Source organism: Semicossyphus pulcher, unplaced genomic scaffold (genome assembly GCF_022749685.1).
Source record: "Semicossyphus pulcher isolate SPU_LCO1_2020_fin unplaced genomic scaffold, fSemPul1.0.p SCAF_20, whole genome shotgun sequence".
Lineage (NCBI taxonomy): Eukaryota > Metazoa > Chordata > Actinopteri > Labriformes > Labridae > Semicossyphus > Semicossyphus pulcher.
In genome coordinates, this window is record NW_027211694.1 from 8,199,850 (window position 1) to 8,214,401 (window position 14,552).

A 14,552-nucleotide genomic window follows, 5' to 3' on the forward strand; every position below is an offset into this window, starting at 1 on the left:
TCATTGTGATTTTTGCGAACTCACTACGAACTACTTACGTTAATATTACTATTACTAATTACTACATTTCAAGCTAGCTAAGTTGCAGCTAAACGGTGGCAGAGATGTGTTTTGTTTTCATGACAGAGGGGGCGGTGGGAAATGTACATAGTGGGCGGGGCCTATGCAGATTAAGGAATTTTAATGAGAGAGAAGGAGGAGATGCCTTGGGAGGATTTTTAAAAGAGAATTAAACGTATTTTGCATAAAAATATATCAGACACAATTTATTATTTCAAGCAGAGCATTTTATATGTCTTAAAACATGACTGGAGCTGCTCTTAAATGTGTTTCTTTCATGGAGTGTCTTTTTAACCTTTTGCACCAATCAGGAGAGGCACTCTTAATCTCGTTGTATCCGGTCATACAACGACAATAAAGGCTTTCAATCGAATCAGTTCAATAAAGTGCAACACTCTAGTGTTCCTGATCCTGCAGAATAAAGGTGTGTTCAAAAAATATATATATATATTGTGCAATGTTTGTTTGTCGATTAATGATCATTTTTGAGCTGTCAGTCATTTAAGAAATCTCTTATTAACATTTTAGACCCTTTAAAGTATTTGTTATTTCATATTTAACCTCCAGAAGAATCGTTGAGGGTCCTTGTACCTTTATTCTTACAGGCCATCCACTGGATTGGTCCTTTGTCGTAGTTGTGTTGACCGACTGAAAATGTAAAGATGCGCACCTGTGAGGAGAAGAAATAAGTCAAAAATGGAGTTAATCAAAGAGTGCTGTGAAGGTTGCGTTTACTGTCCTACCGCTTGTGTGGGGTTGTATTTCTCAAAGATCTCCTCCGCCCTCTCCTCTCCTCCGTCAGTGAACAGCATGATGATCTTGTTGCAGTTGGCACGTGACACATTCACCTGAAGGATACAAAGGCGAGTGGAAATTAAAGTATTTTACACATGAGTGATTAAAAATTGTTATCATTACAGGAGGAGGCTGAAGAAGTCATTCCTGTCTGTGCAACTAAAAGGAGCAGCGGCAATAACCGGCAATGTCTGAAACAACCAGAAGAGGTCGCCACATACTCACTCTTCACTCCTGCAGCACTGGGATTGAGTTTGTCCTACAGTATGTTCCATCATTATTTTCATAATTAAAGGAAATTGATAAATTAAATTAACATAAATTACATTATTTCATGAGCCACTGTTGGAGAAATTAATTAAACACCATAAAATACAGACTCCCAAACCTGTGCGAGCTGCTCGAAGGCCAGCTCGAAGCCGCCTCTGTAGTTGGTGATGCCCTTTGCGGAGATGCGCTGCACGGCATCCTTCAGCATCCTCTTGTTGCGTGTGTTGGCCTGCACCAGGTTCTTGAAGCACGCCGCGGGCATGGCCTTGTCATTGAACTGGAGGGAAGAGGGAAGGAGGGATGACGGGAAAGTGGAGGGAAGGCACTCACACATATTTTCGGATAAAATATGTGGCCTGTTTTTTCCCCTTGTTGTAACGGAGGCATGCAGGTATCTTAAAGAGCGATTAAATTGATTCCATTTTTGATCAAACACTTTAATAACACTGAAACTTCTAGGCTTAAGTTTGTCATGCGTGAAATGAAATCAGCCTTAATCAAATGTGCACAGACCGAAGGGAGCTAAAGGAGCAGAAGGAAGGATTGAGCAGGAGAGCAGGTAGGGATGTGAAAGCAGTGGCATAAGGAGGTAAAAAAAACAAACAAAGAGCTTGATTATGGAAGCATCATGCTGTAGAGATAAACACTACTGTAGCTGGTTAAATAACATCCGCACAGCCCTGCATGTAAAGAGTCATTAGATTAATATTGGTGAATAGTTAATGTGAAGAAACAGATGGATGTGTGGCACGAACACACACACACACAAGCTGCATCCATAGAGGACTGGGACATGGCTCATTAATACCCAACATCTGTTTAGGCCTTGACTCCAATCATGTTCAAAAACACACACTGCACAGTCACACACAGTAACACAAGGTGCACAAATATTGCCTTTGCATTCCTTGCAACACAAATATGAACATTTGTAGACGCTCAACTGATTTTTTTCTTCGTTAAAAACGCTCTGCATCTGGACGGCTGGGGGCTGCACGGTAGCGCAGTGGCTAACGCTGTCGCCTCACAGCTACATTGCATGTTCTCCCCGTGCATGCGTGGGTTCAATTCAGGTACTCCGGATTCCTCCCACAGTCCAAAGACATGCTCGTTAGGTTCATCGGTGACTTTAAAATTGCCCGTAGACGTGAGTGTGAGGGTGAAAGGTTGCCTGTCTCTGTGTGTCAGCCCTGCGATTGACTGGCGATCAGTCCAGGGTGTAACCCCGCCTCTTGCCCAATGACAGCTGGGATAGGATCCAGCCCCCCCGCGACCCTAAAGGATAAGCGGTATAGATAATTGATGGACCTGGACCTTCTGCTTGAGATCAGCCTCGTTTAGCTGAAAGTCTATGTGGAGTTCAAGCTGAAAAAAAGAGCTTACTGCTGTTGTGTGTCAAATAAGTTAAGTGGCTCGTATATTTAAATTCGAGCACCGTTAATGTAAATAAAGCAGTGAAACAGACGAATAAGACATTCTTTTCTGACTGCTTCACAGTGGTTACGCTCTACACAACAAACTAACAACAGTTTTAAAAGGCCGAAGTCGCGCTTCATCTTGCCGACTGTGTGTGTCTGTCTGCTCCGCCCTCCACACCTGGAGCACTTAACGACTGTGAGCACTGTGTGCAAATGAAGACGTTTTGTGAAGTCCCTTTGACGTCTCACAAAGATGCAAAAGTTACGACAGTGTCTGTTGCAGACAGACAGAGAGCAGAGCAGAGAGACAGCCATGTTTTCATTTAGTCCCGACCTGCGGACTGTTTGCTGAGCTTCAGACCCCTGCATCCAGAAAAGTCCCAAACACAGCAGAATAATAAGAACAATAGAAACACAGACGAAGGGCAGATCCTCTGCAGATACAGACACCACCTCACACTTTACTATTAACAGTATGTCAAATGAGCTGCTATGTGTTTTTTTTGCACCAGTACTGTGCAAAGGTGGGAAATTAAAAAACAAGAAAATTACCAATTTTTTGTTCCTAGGGCTTCTATTCTTGTTGCCATGGTATCGAAACAGGTATCAAGTATCATTTATTTTACTAGTATCGTATAAGTTTGAAATTCTGGTATGGTGACAATCCTATTTCCTACATATATCACAAAAAAGAAGCTAAATGATTCCCAGATGAAATGTTTCAATGCAACATATGCATGAAACAAAACAGATATCAGAGTGGAGCATCGTGACTGCAGAAGCATAATTACAAAAGCACAATAAGGAAGCCAACATCTTTGCCAACAAAGAACAACATTGCACACAAAAGCTGTGTATGTCTTCGATCTCATGGGTTTTATTCTGAAGGATGCTGCAACTTACAAAGACTGTTTCCAACCACTCAACATGTTGTTGGAAGTTTCAGGGCAAATGCTGCCAAGACAAACGTCCTCTAAACAGACGCACGCCCACACACACACATGCACGGTGCACACACAGTTTTAAGAAGCTTCCTCAAAAAGGACTGAAAGTGGACCCAGTCACTCTAATAACACTATTTTATAATGAAAGGTTGTAACAAATCATACCTTCAAAAAGCCCCTGACAGCTTCTGGAAGGTCTACAAACCGAGCCGGATGCCATCAATATTCTTATTATGCTGCTGCCTGATTTCATTAACTTCAAAAGCCCTTTCACTTAGCTGATTTGAAAGCTCCAAACAAAAACATAAACCACTACTTTATTAAAGGGAGTGAAAGAAAATGTAATTAATGGTTCATTTGGAAAGCAAATTGAAAAAGCAATTTATGTTCCCTCCCATCAGGAAGAAGAAGAAAGAGAGGAAAAACATAGATTAAAGGGAAATTTAAAATTCAAAGTACATGATAGACTCTGTGCCAAAAAATGCAAGTTTGTGAAGTGAGATATCTGGATCTTTGGTAACTTTGTAACTGTCAATGTGTGGGCTCATGTGTGGGCTCCATTATAAGATAAAATACAATAAGGAACTCGGGGGAAAAATAAGACAATGGTTTGGCAAGATCTTCTTCTTAGAGTTTCCACATTAGCTGAGATTTAAAAGCAAAGATTGATACCCCTATTGTTTCTATTAATATGAGCTAAAGCTAGCTTACGTAACCACAAAGACTAAAAACAGAGGGGAAACAGCGAGACTCATTACCCAACCTCTTTAGCTCACTAACCGCCACTTTAATGTTAAAACCACTAAAACAAGTTTGAAAATGTTGTTTTAGCTAAGCTACACTAACCAGTTGCTAGCTAAAGGCTAAATCTAAAAACAGACATGAGTGTGGTATTAATATGGTCGTGTAGCTCTTGGCAAGAAAGTGAGGAAGTATTTTTCCTGAAATATTAAACTGCTGTGCTTCTGTCTATTCTGTCTTTAGCTCACTAAATAGCACTGTGATTGCTGTTTGTTCACACCACCCAAAAAAGTTAAGCTAAGCTAAGCTACAACCACTTGCTAGCTGCAGGCTAATATTAAAAAACAGACACGGGTGTGGTGTTTATATTCTTCTAAGTATATTTCCTGAAATATGAAACTACTTTACTTCTGTCTAATAAGTCTTTAGCTAACTTACTGCCACCATTATTCTTGTTTGTTTAAAACATTAAATAAAAGTTTAAAAATGTTGTTTAAGCTAAGCTAACCAGTGGCTAAATGCAGGCTAAATCTAAAAACAGACATGAGTGTGGAATTATTATTGTCGTGTAGCTCTTGGCGAGAAAGTGAGGAAGTATTTTTCCTGAAATATTTAACTACTGCTTTACTTCTGTCTATTCTGTCTTTAGCTCACCAACTGCCACTTTCTTGTTTGCTTGAACCCATTAAACAAAGTTCTCAAATGTTGTTTTAGCTAGGCTAAGCTAAACTAACCAGTTGCTAGCTGCAGGGTTATATTCAAAGAGGCATCATAGTGGTACAGATCATCTCATATAGCTCCTGGCAAGAAATTGATGAAGTAAAGCTCATTAAATACCACCTTAATTCCTGTTTGTTCCTCGAAGAGAAGTTTAAAAATGTTGTTTTAGCTAAAAATAGCTAACCACTTGCTAGCTGCGGGCTAATATTTAAAAAGAGTGCTTTGGATCTTCTCATCCAGCTCTTGACAAGAAAGTGAGTATTCCCGAAATATTAGACTACTGCTGTTGGTGTATAAGGTGTTTATTAAGGTGTCCAAAAAGATATGAACAGTACAGGCCTTTTTTAATGTTACTTCAAAGTAAACATAAGTGGATTAAGAGATTTCGTTGATCGGAAGAAAATAAATATCTCACTATTCATGTCCAGTGTGATTGGCTGTAATTCGTCTTCACCACCACTCACAGGTTCAACCAATACAGAGAAATTACCACTCAAAATGGTGCTATTTTCCTTTCCATAACATAAAATGCGAGGATACATTGATTTGTCTTAACTGAACCAGGCTGTAGATATTTAAATGATGGGTGAATATCTTTTTAATCTCCATGTCAGTAAATTCTCTGATGCCTAAGCTACCTAAAGGATTTCACTTAAGCTAGCAGTGTTTTTTTATTTTCACTGATTTAAAGTTTGGCTCATACATACAGCAAAAAAATCACTTGTCTAATTCTTCTTGTGGCATTTCAGGGTATTGCTCAAGCTGTGTCATGTGTTCGCTCTATCAGGCTCACATACATGGATTCAGCTCTCTTGAGACATTTCCCTTATACACACTTCTCCGCCAACACACAAGCACTCATACTATAAATAAATGAGCACATATCATGCATGCATCCATGCACATATGAAGCCGTAATAGAGATCCATCCATGTGCGGTACATTAAGTCAATCAAAAGGTCACTGCCATGTTTAAAGCAATGACTCAAACAGCCAACACAAATATGTCCACATTAACATTCAGCAATGAGTGCACCTGGAAATCCATGACATATTCAGAATCAAAAGAACTTTCTAGACAGAACTTTGCACAAAAGTTAACATATATGTATCTTATAGTGATAGAAAGTCTAGTGTTTCTGAAGTGCACGTTAGTATAAGCTGCATTAATAATGAAACGAAGCATTAGTTGTGTCAATACTCACATAAACCACGTTGACGAAGTCATCATCAGAGAGGGTTTCCAGCATCTCTCTGACGGACGTTTTGATGAGTCTGAGGGTGTAACCCGAAACACTGCCGCTCCTGCAGTTGGGAACAAACTTGGTTTGTTTTTTTACATTACAATCACACATATAATAGCAGAAAAAAACGGGCCGTTAAAATCATAGACTGTATAAAAAGATGGACGACATGACAGCTCCCTAAAAGTGAAGCCAAACATCGCCTCCTGATGACTGGCTGCAGTATAGGTCATAAAGCCCGCCTCCTTCATGTAAACAGACGGGACATGAGTCAAACTATAAATCAAAATACACGCCAAGTTTCTGTCATTATATTAGTTCTTATCATGCTGATTTACATCCAAGTGTTCATTTTTATGGCAAGTTTATTTCTAATTAGTTATTTGATGCTGGAAAAAGGACGATTGACAGCTCTGTTGACAAATACGGCTCCTGCAGGCGATCTGTTCTGGATTAGCAGAGTAGAGGAGGAACGGGGAAAAACTAAAACAATCACTATAGTCATTGAAGTTTACATATCTGTGAACGTCTGCTTCAGACCAACACAAGAAGCTGTTCTGCTGTTGAATACGCCGGCGTGTGAGATGCTTGCTGGGTTTTTTGGTAAGTTAACTGTGTATTTTGGTTAGTGGAAGTGGCTACTCCACTCGGTGATCTCTGCTCTGGCTCCAAATGACGTCACCATCGCAAGATGGCAGCGCCTATCACGGGGGGTATTTTGGCTTCAATTTTGTACAATGAGAGCAGATGGAGACACGTCGTCCATCTTTACAGTCATTGGTTCAAATGGACATAAAGTAAAGGACTATTATCATTCTGACATTCTCGTACACATAAAAAGTATGAAGATGTAAACTATGAACTTGTGGGAACATCTTTATTTTACATATTTGTAGGTGTTCAGTTTTCTATATCTTAAATTGATCAGGGCTTTTAACTCTTAGGGCTTGGAAACTTTTAAGGGCATAAACCACTGGAACAAACAACTGGACTGTAACTGAGAAAGTCGTCTGATACTCCGACTGCCGCTTTTCTTTGTCAGTGTCACCCGAGTGCTGAGGCTGCTGCGAGCACAAACAGTAGCTCCCAGCAGGGTGAAGCCAGTCACAGAGTTAGCATCACGGCCTTCTGGCGCGCATAAAGAAAATAAAATGTGACTGTAGGCTAATAGATGAATCACGAGGGCATCACTCACGCATCCACCAAGATCAGCATGTCCTTGGGTGACGCCGCCCCCTGAATGTACCTGGTGAGTAATAACAGACACACACAGAAAAGGTCGTGGATATTGAGCACATAAAGAGACATAAGTGTGCACAGAAGTGGAAAACAGGCAATTACTGTACAGGAATGCTTTTTTGGAAAACAATATTAAAGGAATCACTACGATACAAAGTGATGAGTGCGTGCATCCTGCAGTCTCATCAGTTGCACATCAGAGCCAATAAACAAATATCACTTTTCTATCAGTTGCATTTAAAATCAATTAAATTTCTTTAATAAACAAACAGTTGTGTGTCTGAGTTTGAGTGCTCTGGAGCCAACAGGGCATTTGAGCCTAATTAAAATTAATAACGTGGTTAATAGGGTCATCGCGACAAGCCAGATTTTAATCATTTTTAGGAGACCAATGAAGCTCTTGTATTGGTTCCCTTTGATATGCAGAGGCTTGATCGTCATTGTGCTCTGATGTGTTTGTTTGGGCGCTTTGGTCAAAGACTCTGCTGCAATTGTTCATGTGCTTCTAGATGTTTTTGTGTGCTCTGTTTGTGCAATAAGCAAATACAGTGTTCATAAATAAATGATTTATACAACAAAGTTAGATTAAAAGAGCCAGAGGTCTGCTCTTGACAAAAATTGGACAATGACTGACAGCGAGATGATAAGCCTCAAAGAAATGAAACTACACATCTAATACTCACCACGGTCGTCTGCGCACATCGTAGAGGTCGATCTTATCGTCTGAACTGTTTGCATTTATCCAAGGGGATGCTGGGATAGCAGAGGAAAAAATGTTTAGATCACAATAAGCTTGGGTTTAAAGTACTTGAACATTTGTATGAATGGCAGACTCCTGTTACACCTTACAGTATATCTGCCAAATATTCTAGTACATCTCAATAGAATAGTTGGACCTTCAGGATAAACACTTTTTTCCCTTCTGTCTGAGATAAGATAAGAAGTTATTTACCACTCCGATGTGCAACTTGAAACCTGGAGGCGACTTAGCTGAGCATAGCTTAGCATAAAGTCCAAAAGCAGGAAGGCACAGCTAGCCTGGCTCCAAAGCTTAAAAATGTTCCTACGAGCAGCTCTACAGCTTTGTTATAGTTTGTCATCTGTTCATTTGTACAAAATCAAAGAATAAAATTGGCAAGTTGTGGTTTTCCTGGGAGTTAAGTTCGGCAAAGACTAATTGCCTCCTGGTGCTAGCTTGATGCAGAGTGCACAGCCAGGAACTTTTAGCTGGAAGCTAGTAAGCTAAGCCTTGTTCATTTACCAAAAACTTTAAGTATAACTTGAGAGATAACTTTTGTAGTGATTAAGACAGGGCAAGATTTTTTAAGCTGTACATTATGAGAGACAAAAATCACCATTTTAGCACTGTCCTAACTTTTGTGTCATTTTCTACACCCAAAGTCACAAGAAAGAGAGTCTGATTGACAGCAAAATATTGTTTGCCTGCATCTGCCTGAAACATGAAGAAACAGCCCCTTATAAGCTAGCACACTTGTTAACATCAGTGAAACTTGTTACAAGCCAGTTAGCAAGCTTGTTAGCTAATGGGGCAATAAGTAACAAAGGGCCCACCTGCAGGGCTTGTTTGTAAAAAATGTAACTAACAAGCTAACAGTAAACATGCTAGCAAGTCTGGAAATATATCAATCACTGTACTGTAAAGTTTACTCCCACAGGACATTTTGTTTATCAGAATGTACATCATTTTATTCAGTAGCTCAGCTAATTGCCTCTTGGCGCTAGCTTGCTGCAGAGCGCACTGCCAGGAACTTTTAGCTGGAAGCTAGTGAGCCTTGTTTATTTACCAAAATGTTGAAGTACAACTTCAATGCAATGTTTTAGATAAAAAATGTGTAGTGATTAAGAAGATTTTTGAAGCAGTACATTTGGGGAGAAACAATCCCCATTTTAGCATGTTTTGTAGAAAAGTGTTTCCTGACTTTTGTGCCATTTTCTACGCCCAAAGTCACGAGAAAGAGAGTTTGATTGACAGCAAAATAGTGTTAAAACTTGCGTTTGCATGCATCTGCTTAAAACATGATGAAACAGCCCTTTAAAAGCTAGTAAACGTGTTAATGTCAGTTAAAGCAAGTTAGCAAGCTTGTTAGCCAATGGGACACTAAGTTACAAAGGGCCCACTTGTAGGGCTTGTTGGTAAAAGCTGTAACTGTCAAGCTAACAGTAAACATGCTAGCAAGTCTGGAATATGCTAGGGCCAGTCAGTGACTGTACTGTAAAGTTTACTCCCAAAGGACGGTTTGTTGATCAGAATGTACATAATTTTATTCAGCTCAGCTAATTGCCTCTTGGCGCTGGCTTGTAGCATAGCACACTGCCAGGAACTTCTAGCTGGAAGCTAGTGAGCCTTGTTTATTTACCAAAATGTTTAAGTACAACTTTAATAACAATGTATGAGATAAAACATTTGTAGTGATTAAGAAGATTTTTAAAACAGTACATTATGAGAGAAACAATCATTTTCACACGTTTTTTAAAAAGTGATTTTGTGCCATTTTGTACACCCAAAGTCACAAGAAAAGAGAGTCTGATCGACACTAGACACTCGTGTTCAGAATTTTTTTTTATGTTTGCATGCATCTGCCTGTAATATGATGACACAACCCCTTTGGTGGCAATTTCTGTCCCCTTCACTAACCGCCTGTGGCTGCTGGGATGCTTACCTGGGAAGTACCGAGCTAACCCGGTGGCGGATCCAAACACCTGCCAGAGGAGCGAGGGGTCTTCCTCTTTGTTTTTCCGGAAAACGTCCTCCAAGGCCTCTGTCCAATTTAGCTCATTCAAAATAATGTTAGCTGGAACACACACACACAGACACACACACACACACACACACACAGAAAGATTGAATGAGTCATATTTCTACAGGAGCACAAAATTATTTTAAAAAAAACACAGGCACAAAATGACAAAATGTCAAGGCTTTTAAAGGAAGGGGAAGGAAGAGATTTTAACACAGAGAGCGAGAGTTGCCAGTATCAGGATATTGACATTGATGGCTGTGAGAAGGCCTCATCACAGATATTGAATCTGACGTCAATCTGCTATCATGAGATATTTACTTTTTACTTTTTTGCTTTCAAAACACACACGCAAAAAAACACACTCCAAAATGTACAGCTGTAGAAAGTGAGCAAAAGAGGGGAGAAAGGGAGGAGAGAGGGAGTCAAAAACAATTCAATTTGATATTTCGGGAAAAAGACAAAACCCTCTTCCTGGTACTCGGGGGGACAGGCATACAGTAAATGTTCTGTTTACCTGTTTGTCTGCGGGAGCTCTTACTGGCTTAATGCTCCAACAATCTAGTTTGATCGAAAAAAGGCAGAGCTCTGCCGGGGAGAGTGGGCTGCATGTCAAAGTGATGCTGTGCATGACTCATACTTGCATGTGTGTGTGTGTGTGTATGTGTGTGTGTCTTTTGTGAGAGCAACTGGATTAAAGAAGCAACAAAGAACAACAACAAAAAAGGAAACAAAAGGGCGAGACAGAGGAAAGGAGGTCTGAGGATTTGCTGTGGGAGAGTCATACATGACAGGCGACTGGAGGCTGTGTGGTTAAAATTTTGTTATGACAACTTAGTGTGAAGCATCTGTACTCGTAACTCAGACAATTATACTGACAACTCAGCGTGAAGAGGTGCCAGAAAGAGAAGCATGGCAGAAAAACAGAAATATGATTTAACCCAGCCCTTGACTGATGGATGGAAACATGGCCCCAGTTTGTTTTTAGGCATGCATTGGCTACTGTTTTAGTCAGTACAACTTAGATCTCAACTCATGATGATTTTATTAAGACTTTTTCAGCAGGATCAAATAAATCCAGGTAACTTTTAATGGTGCAGATTTGCAATAATGTATGGAAGCCCCTTTCCGCCACTTGGATGAAAAAAAAACCTATCCTGCAAGTCATTATATTGAGAAACGTTCTCAATATTTCGACTTCACCCTTCATCTGCCTATACAGGCGACACCTCTTTTCTGATAACAGTGACAGAAAGCAAGCTAGTGCACAAGACTTCCTGGTGGTTGGTCTAAGTTGAAATATTGACATAGTCTCTCATTATTTTGAGATACTAGGTCAAAATATTGAGATACTAAGTCATCATTTTAGGAGACTAAGTCATTCTTTTGAGAAACCAAGTCCTTATTTTGGGATACTAGGTCATTATTTTGAGAGACCAAGTCATTATTTTGAGAGACTAAGTCATTTTTTTGAGAGACTTAGTCATTATTTTTGATACTTAGTCATTATTTTGAGAGACTAAGTCATTTTTTTGAGATACTTAGTCATTATTTTTGATACTAAGTCAAAATATTGAGAGACTAAGTCAAAATATTGAGACATTAAGTCATTATTTTGAGAGACTAAGTCAAAAATATTGAGAGAATAAGTCAAAATATTGAGACATTAAGTCATTATTTTGAGATACTAGGTCAAAATATTGAGAGACTAAGTCAAAATATTGAGACATTAAGTCATTATTTTGAGATACTAAGTCAAAATATTGAGAGACTAAGTCATTATAATGAGATACTTCACTCCACAGCCCCACTGTGTGCTCTCAGGTAGGTGTTTATGTTAGCATGCCAACATGCTCACGATAACATGCTGATTTTTTTAGCACTTATAATATTCAGTAAGATGTTCAACAGCAACACAACTCCAACAAGGTTTAATTTATCCTAAGGCTATCCAAGGCTGCACAAGTTCAAGCTAGGTGTACTTAATAAGTTGGCAGCTGAATGTACAGTATTGGCTTTATGTTAAATATTTTATACATGTAGGAAAAACTATTTCAAATTGTGTGAAACTTCTATTGTTATAGAAACAATTCTAGTACCACTCACACGCCAAATTTTTTTTTTTTACACTCAGAGTTACAAAAAGAGTTATCTTGCTTGTATTAAATGCCTACATAAAGTCTGTTTTCTCTGCTTACTGTCTTGTGGCTCTCCCACTCCCTTTGGCGCGTCAATCCTTCCCCTCCTCACATCCACCTCCTTCACCAAGGCTTTGTTTCCATGCATTGTTGGATAAAAGGAGTTTACACCAACACTTAAATGGCTCCCTCTGGTATTGTAGTGGAAAGTGTGTCCCCATGATAAGTGGTGACCATTTGTTCAGGCCTGATCTCTTGGCTCCCTTAGGATGGCCCTTAATGGATTTGTCTGCTGGAGTCTCAGGGTAACAAGACCTCATACAAGAAGCATTGGTATCCCCCCCATCTCTCCACTGGACGTAATAAATTACATAGATGAACAGAAGTGTGTCCTAAGTCTCTGTGTCTGTTTCCTTTGTGTACAATTGATAAACCCATTATAGTCTCCCACAGGAATTTTGGATGCAAACATACATCAAACATTCCCAAATGGGCAGTTCAGGCACAAATGACGAGCCCTTAGCAACTAAATCAAAGGCGTGGCAAGGCAGTGTCCTCTAATCGCCGCCAAATGCTGGAACAAATCGCAGTTCCAGCGTAAACAGATCCATCTGGGTTGCAATGTGTCTGTAACATGCTCGAGGTCACCATGATGAGAGGAAGAAATGAGAAGTATCACCGGCCCTGGTCAGCTCTATTTGTCAGGCGTGGCGTCCAGCCGGGGGACCTTTTGGCTGGCAGGGTGCAAGTGTTTGTGTGCCTGTACACTTAGAGGAACAAACTACAACTGCCTGAAATAATATCTGATTTTCAGTAAGAGTTTTTCTTCAGCGGTTGAAAGGACTCGATAATAAATCATAAAGCAATGTCCCTGAATATTTAAATGTAGTATAAATTAGTTTTCTGCAGAAAGATTCAGTTTTCACTCTGATGAAAGTCGAGAAATGACATGACATACAGTAATGAGTGAGAGAAAAAGGAGATGAAAGACGAAATGAAGGGGAGAAGAAGAGAGCGGAGGAAGCCACTGGAAGTGGTTTTCTTTGACAGGTACTTTTGGTAAGCTTGCACTGAGCAGTTGGTACAGAATTTGTGTGGCATCTTACACGAAACCAACATGAAACTGGTTGTGTATAAATAACTATATATTACTATTTTGGGTGTGGGCAAAAAACAATTATACGTTCCATTGTTGCAGTATTTTCATCTTTGGTTGATTGTGTACCGACTACTATCTGTTCTAGTTGGAGAAAACTGTAACTGTAAAGCTAACAGCTAACGTGCTAGCAAGTCCAGAAAGTGCTAGCACTGGTCAGTCACACTGCTATGCTGTTTACTCTTAAAAATAATTTCATTACAAACTGACTTTTTTATAGTGACAGTTACATCCACATAACTGTTTGTAGTTGTAGTATCCAAGCTAGCAAACATGTTAACGTCAGCTGAGCAAGCCAGTTAGCAAGCTTGGGACCATTTGCAGGGCTAGTTGGTAAAAACTGTAACTGTAAAGCTAACAGCTAACGTGCAGGCAAGTCAAGAAAGTGCTAGCACTGTTTAGTCACAATGCTATGTTGAAGTTTACTCTTCAATTTTTGTTTTTGTTTTGTTTTGCACATAATTTCATTAAAAACTGACCTTTTGATACTGACAGGCCAGTGACAGTTAGGCTACATTAACAAAAACTGTTTGTAGTTGTAGCATCCAAGCTAGCAAACCTGTTAACGTCAGCCGAGCTTGTTACAAGCCAGTTAGCAAGCTTGTTAGCTAACAGAAAAATAAGTTACCAAGGGACCACTTGCAGGGCTAGTTGGTAAAAACTGTAACTGTCAAGCTAACAAATAAACATGCTAGCAAGTTTGGAAATATGCTAGCGTACGCAGAATGTACATAATTGTATTTAGTATTGACTTTTTCTCTTGTTTTGCCAACAACAAGTGAAGCTGTTGAATAAAACTCTCAAAGATAGCAAACTTGCTAACATTTGTTGGGCTTGCTACAAACCAGTAAGTAGGCCTAAGCTTGTTCTGTAATGGGACAATAAATTAAGTTTATAAAAACTACTATTAAGTAGAAAAGTACTATTCACTCACTCATGTCTCATATCTGTCCTCAAACTATGCTATACTTTGAGGTCAGGTGTGGCATACCTGTAGGCCTACCTATCCCTGCAAGACTCTGGTTCAACTTAGCCTTTTTTGGTGTATAATTAGAGTTACACTAAGTG

At 39.6% G+C, this 14,552-nt stretch overlaps 1 protein-coding gene across 1 annotated transcript in view; it reads right to left on the reverse strand.

The window, feature by feature from the left end:
- The window catches only part of LOC138599319 (voltage-dependent calcium channel subunit alpha-2/delta-1-like), a 111,692-nt gene that overhangs the window by 34,823 nt on the left and 62,317 nt on the right, over positions 1-14,552 (reverse strand). Inside the window, exons 7-13 of the mRNA XM_069670924.1 lie at positions 10,113-10,244; positions 8,115-8,184; positions 7,388-7,438; positions 6,154-6,253; positions 1,244-1,402; positions 804-908; positions 652-730 (exon numbers count right to left, since the gene is read on the reverse strand). Of these exons, the coding sequence (XP_069527025.1) occupies positions 652-730; positions 804-908; positions 1,244-1,402; positions 6,154-6,253; positions 7,388-7,438; positions 8,115-8,184; positions 10,113-10,244 (696 nt within the window). The remainder of the gene's footprint in view (positions 1-651; positions 731-803; positions 909-1,243; positions 1,403-6,153; positions 6,254-7,387; positions 7,439-8,114; positions 8,185-10,112; positions 10,245-14,552) is intronic.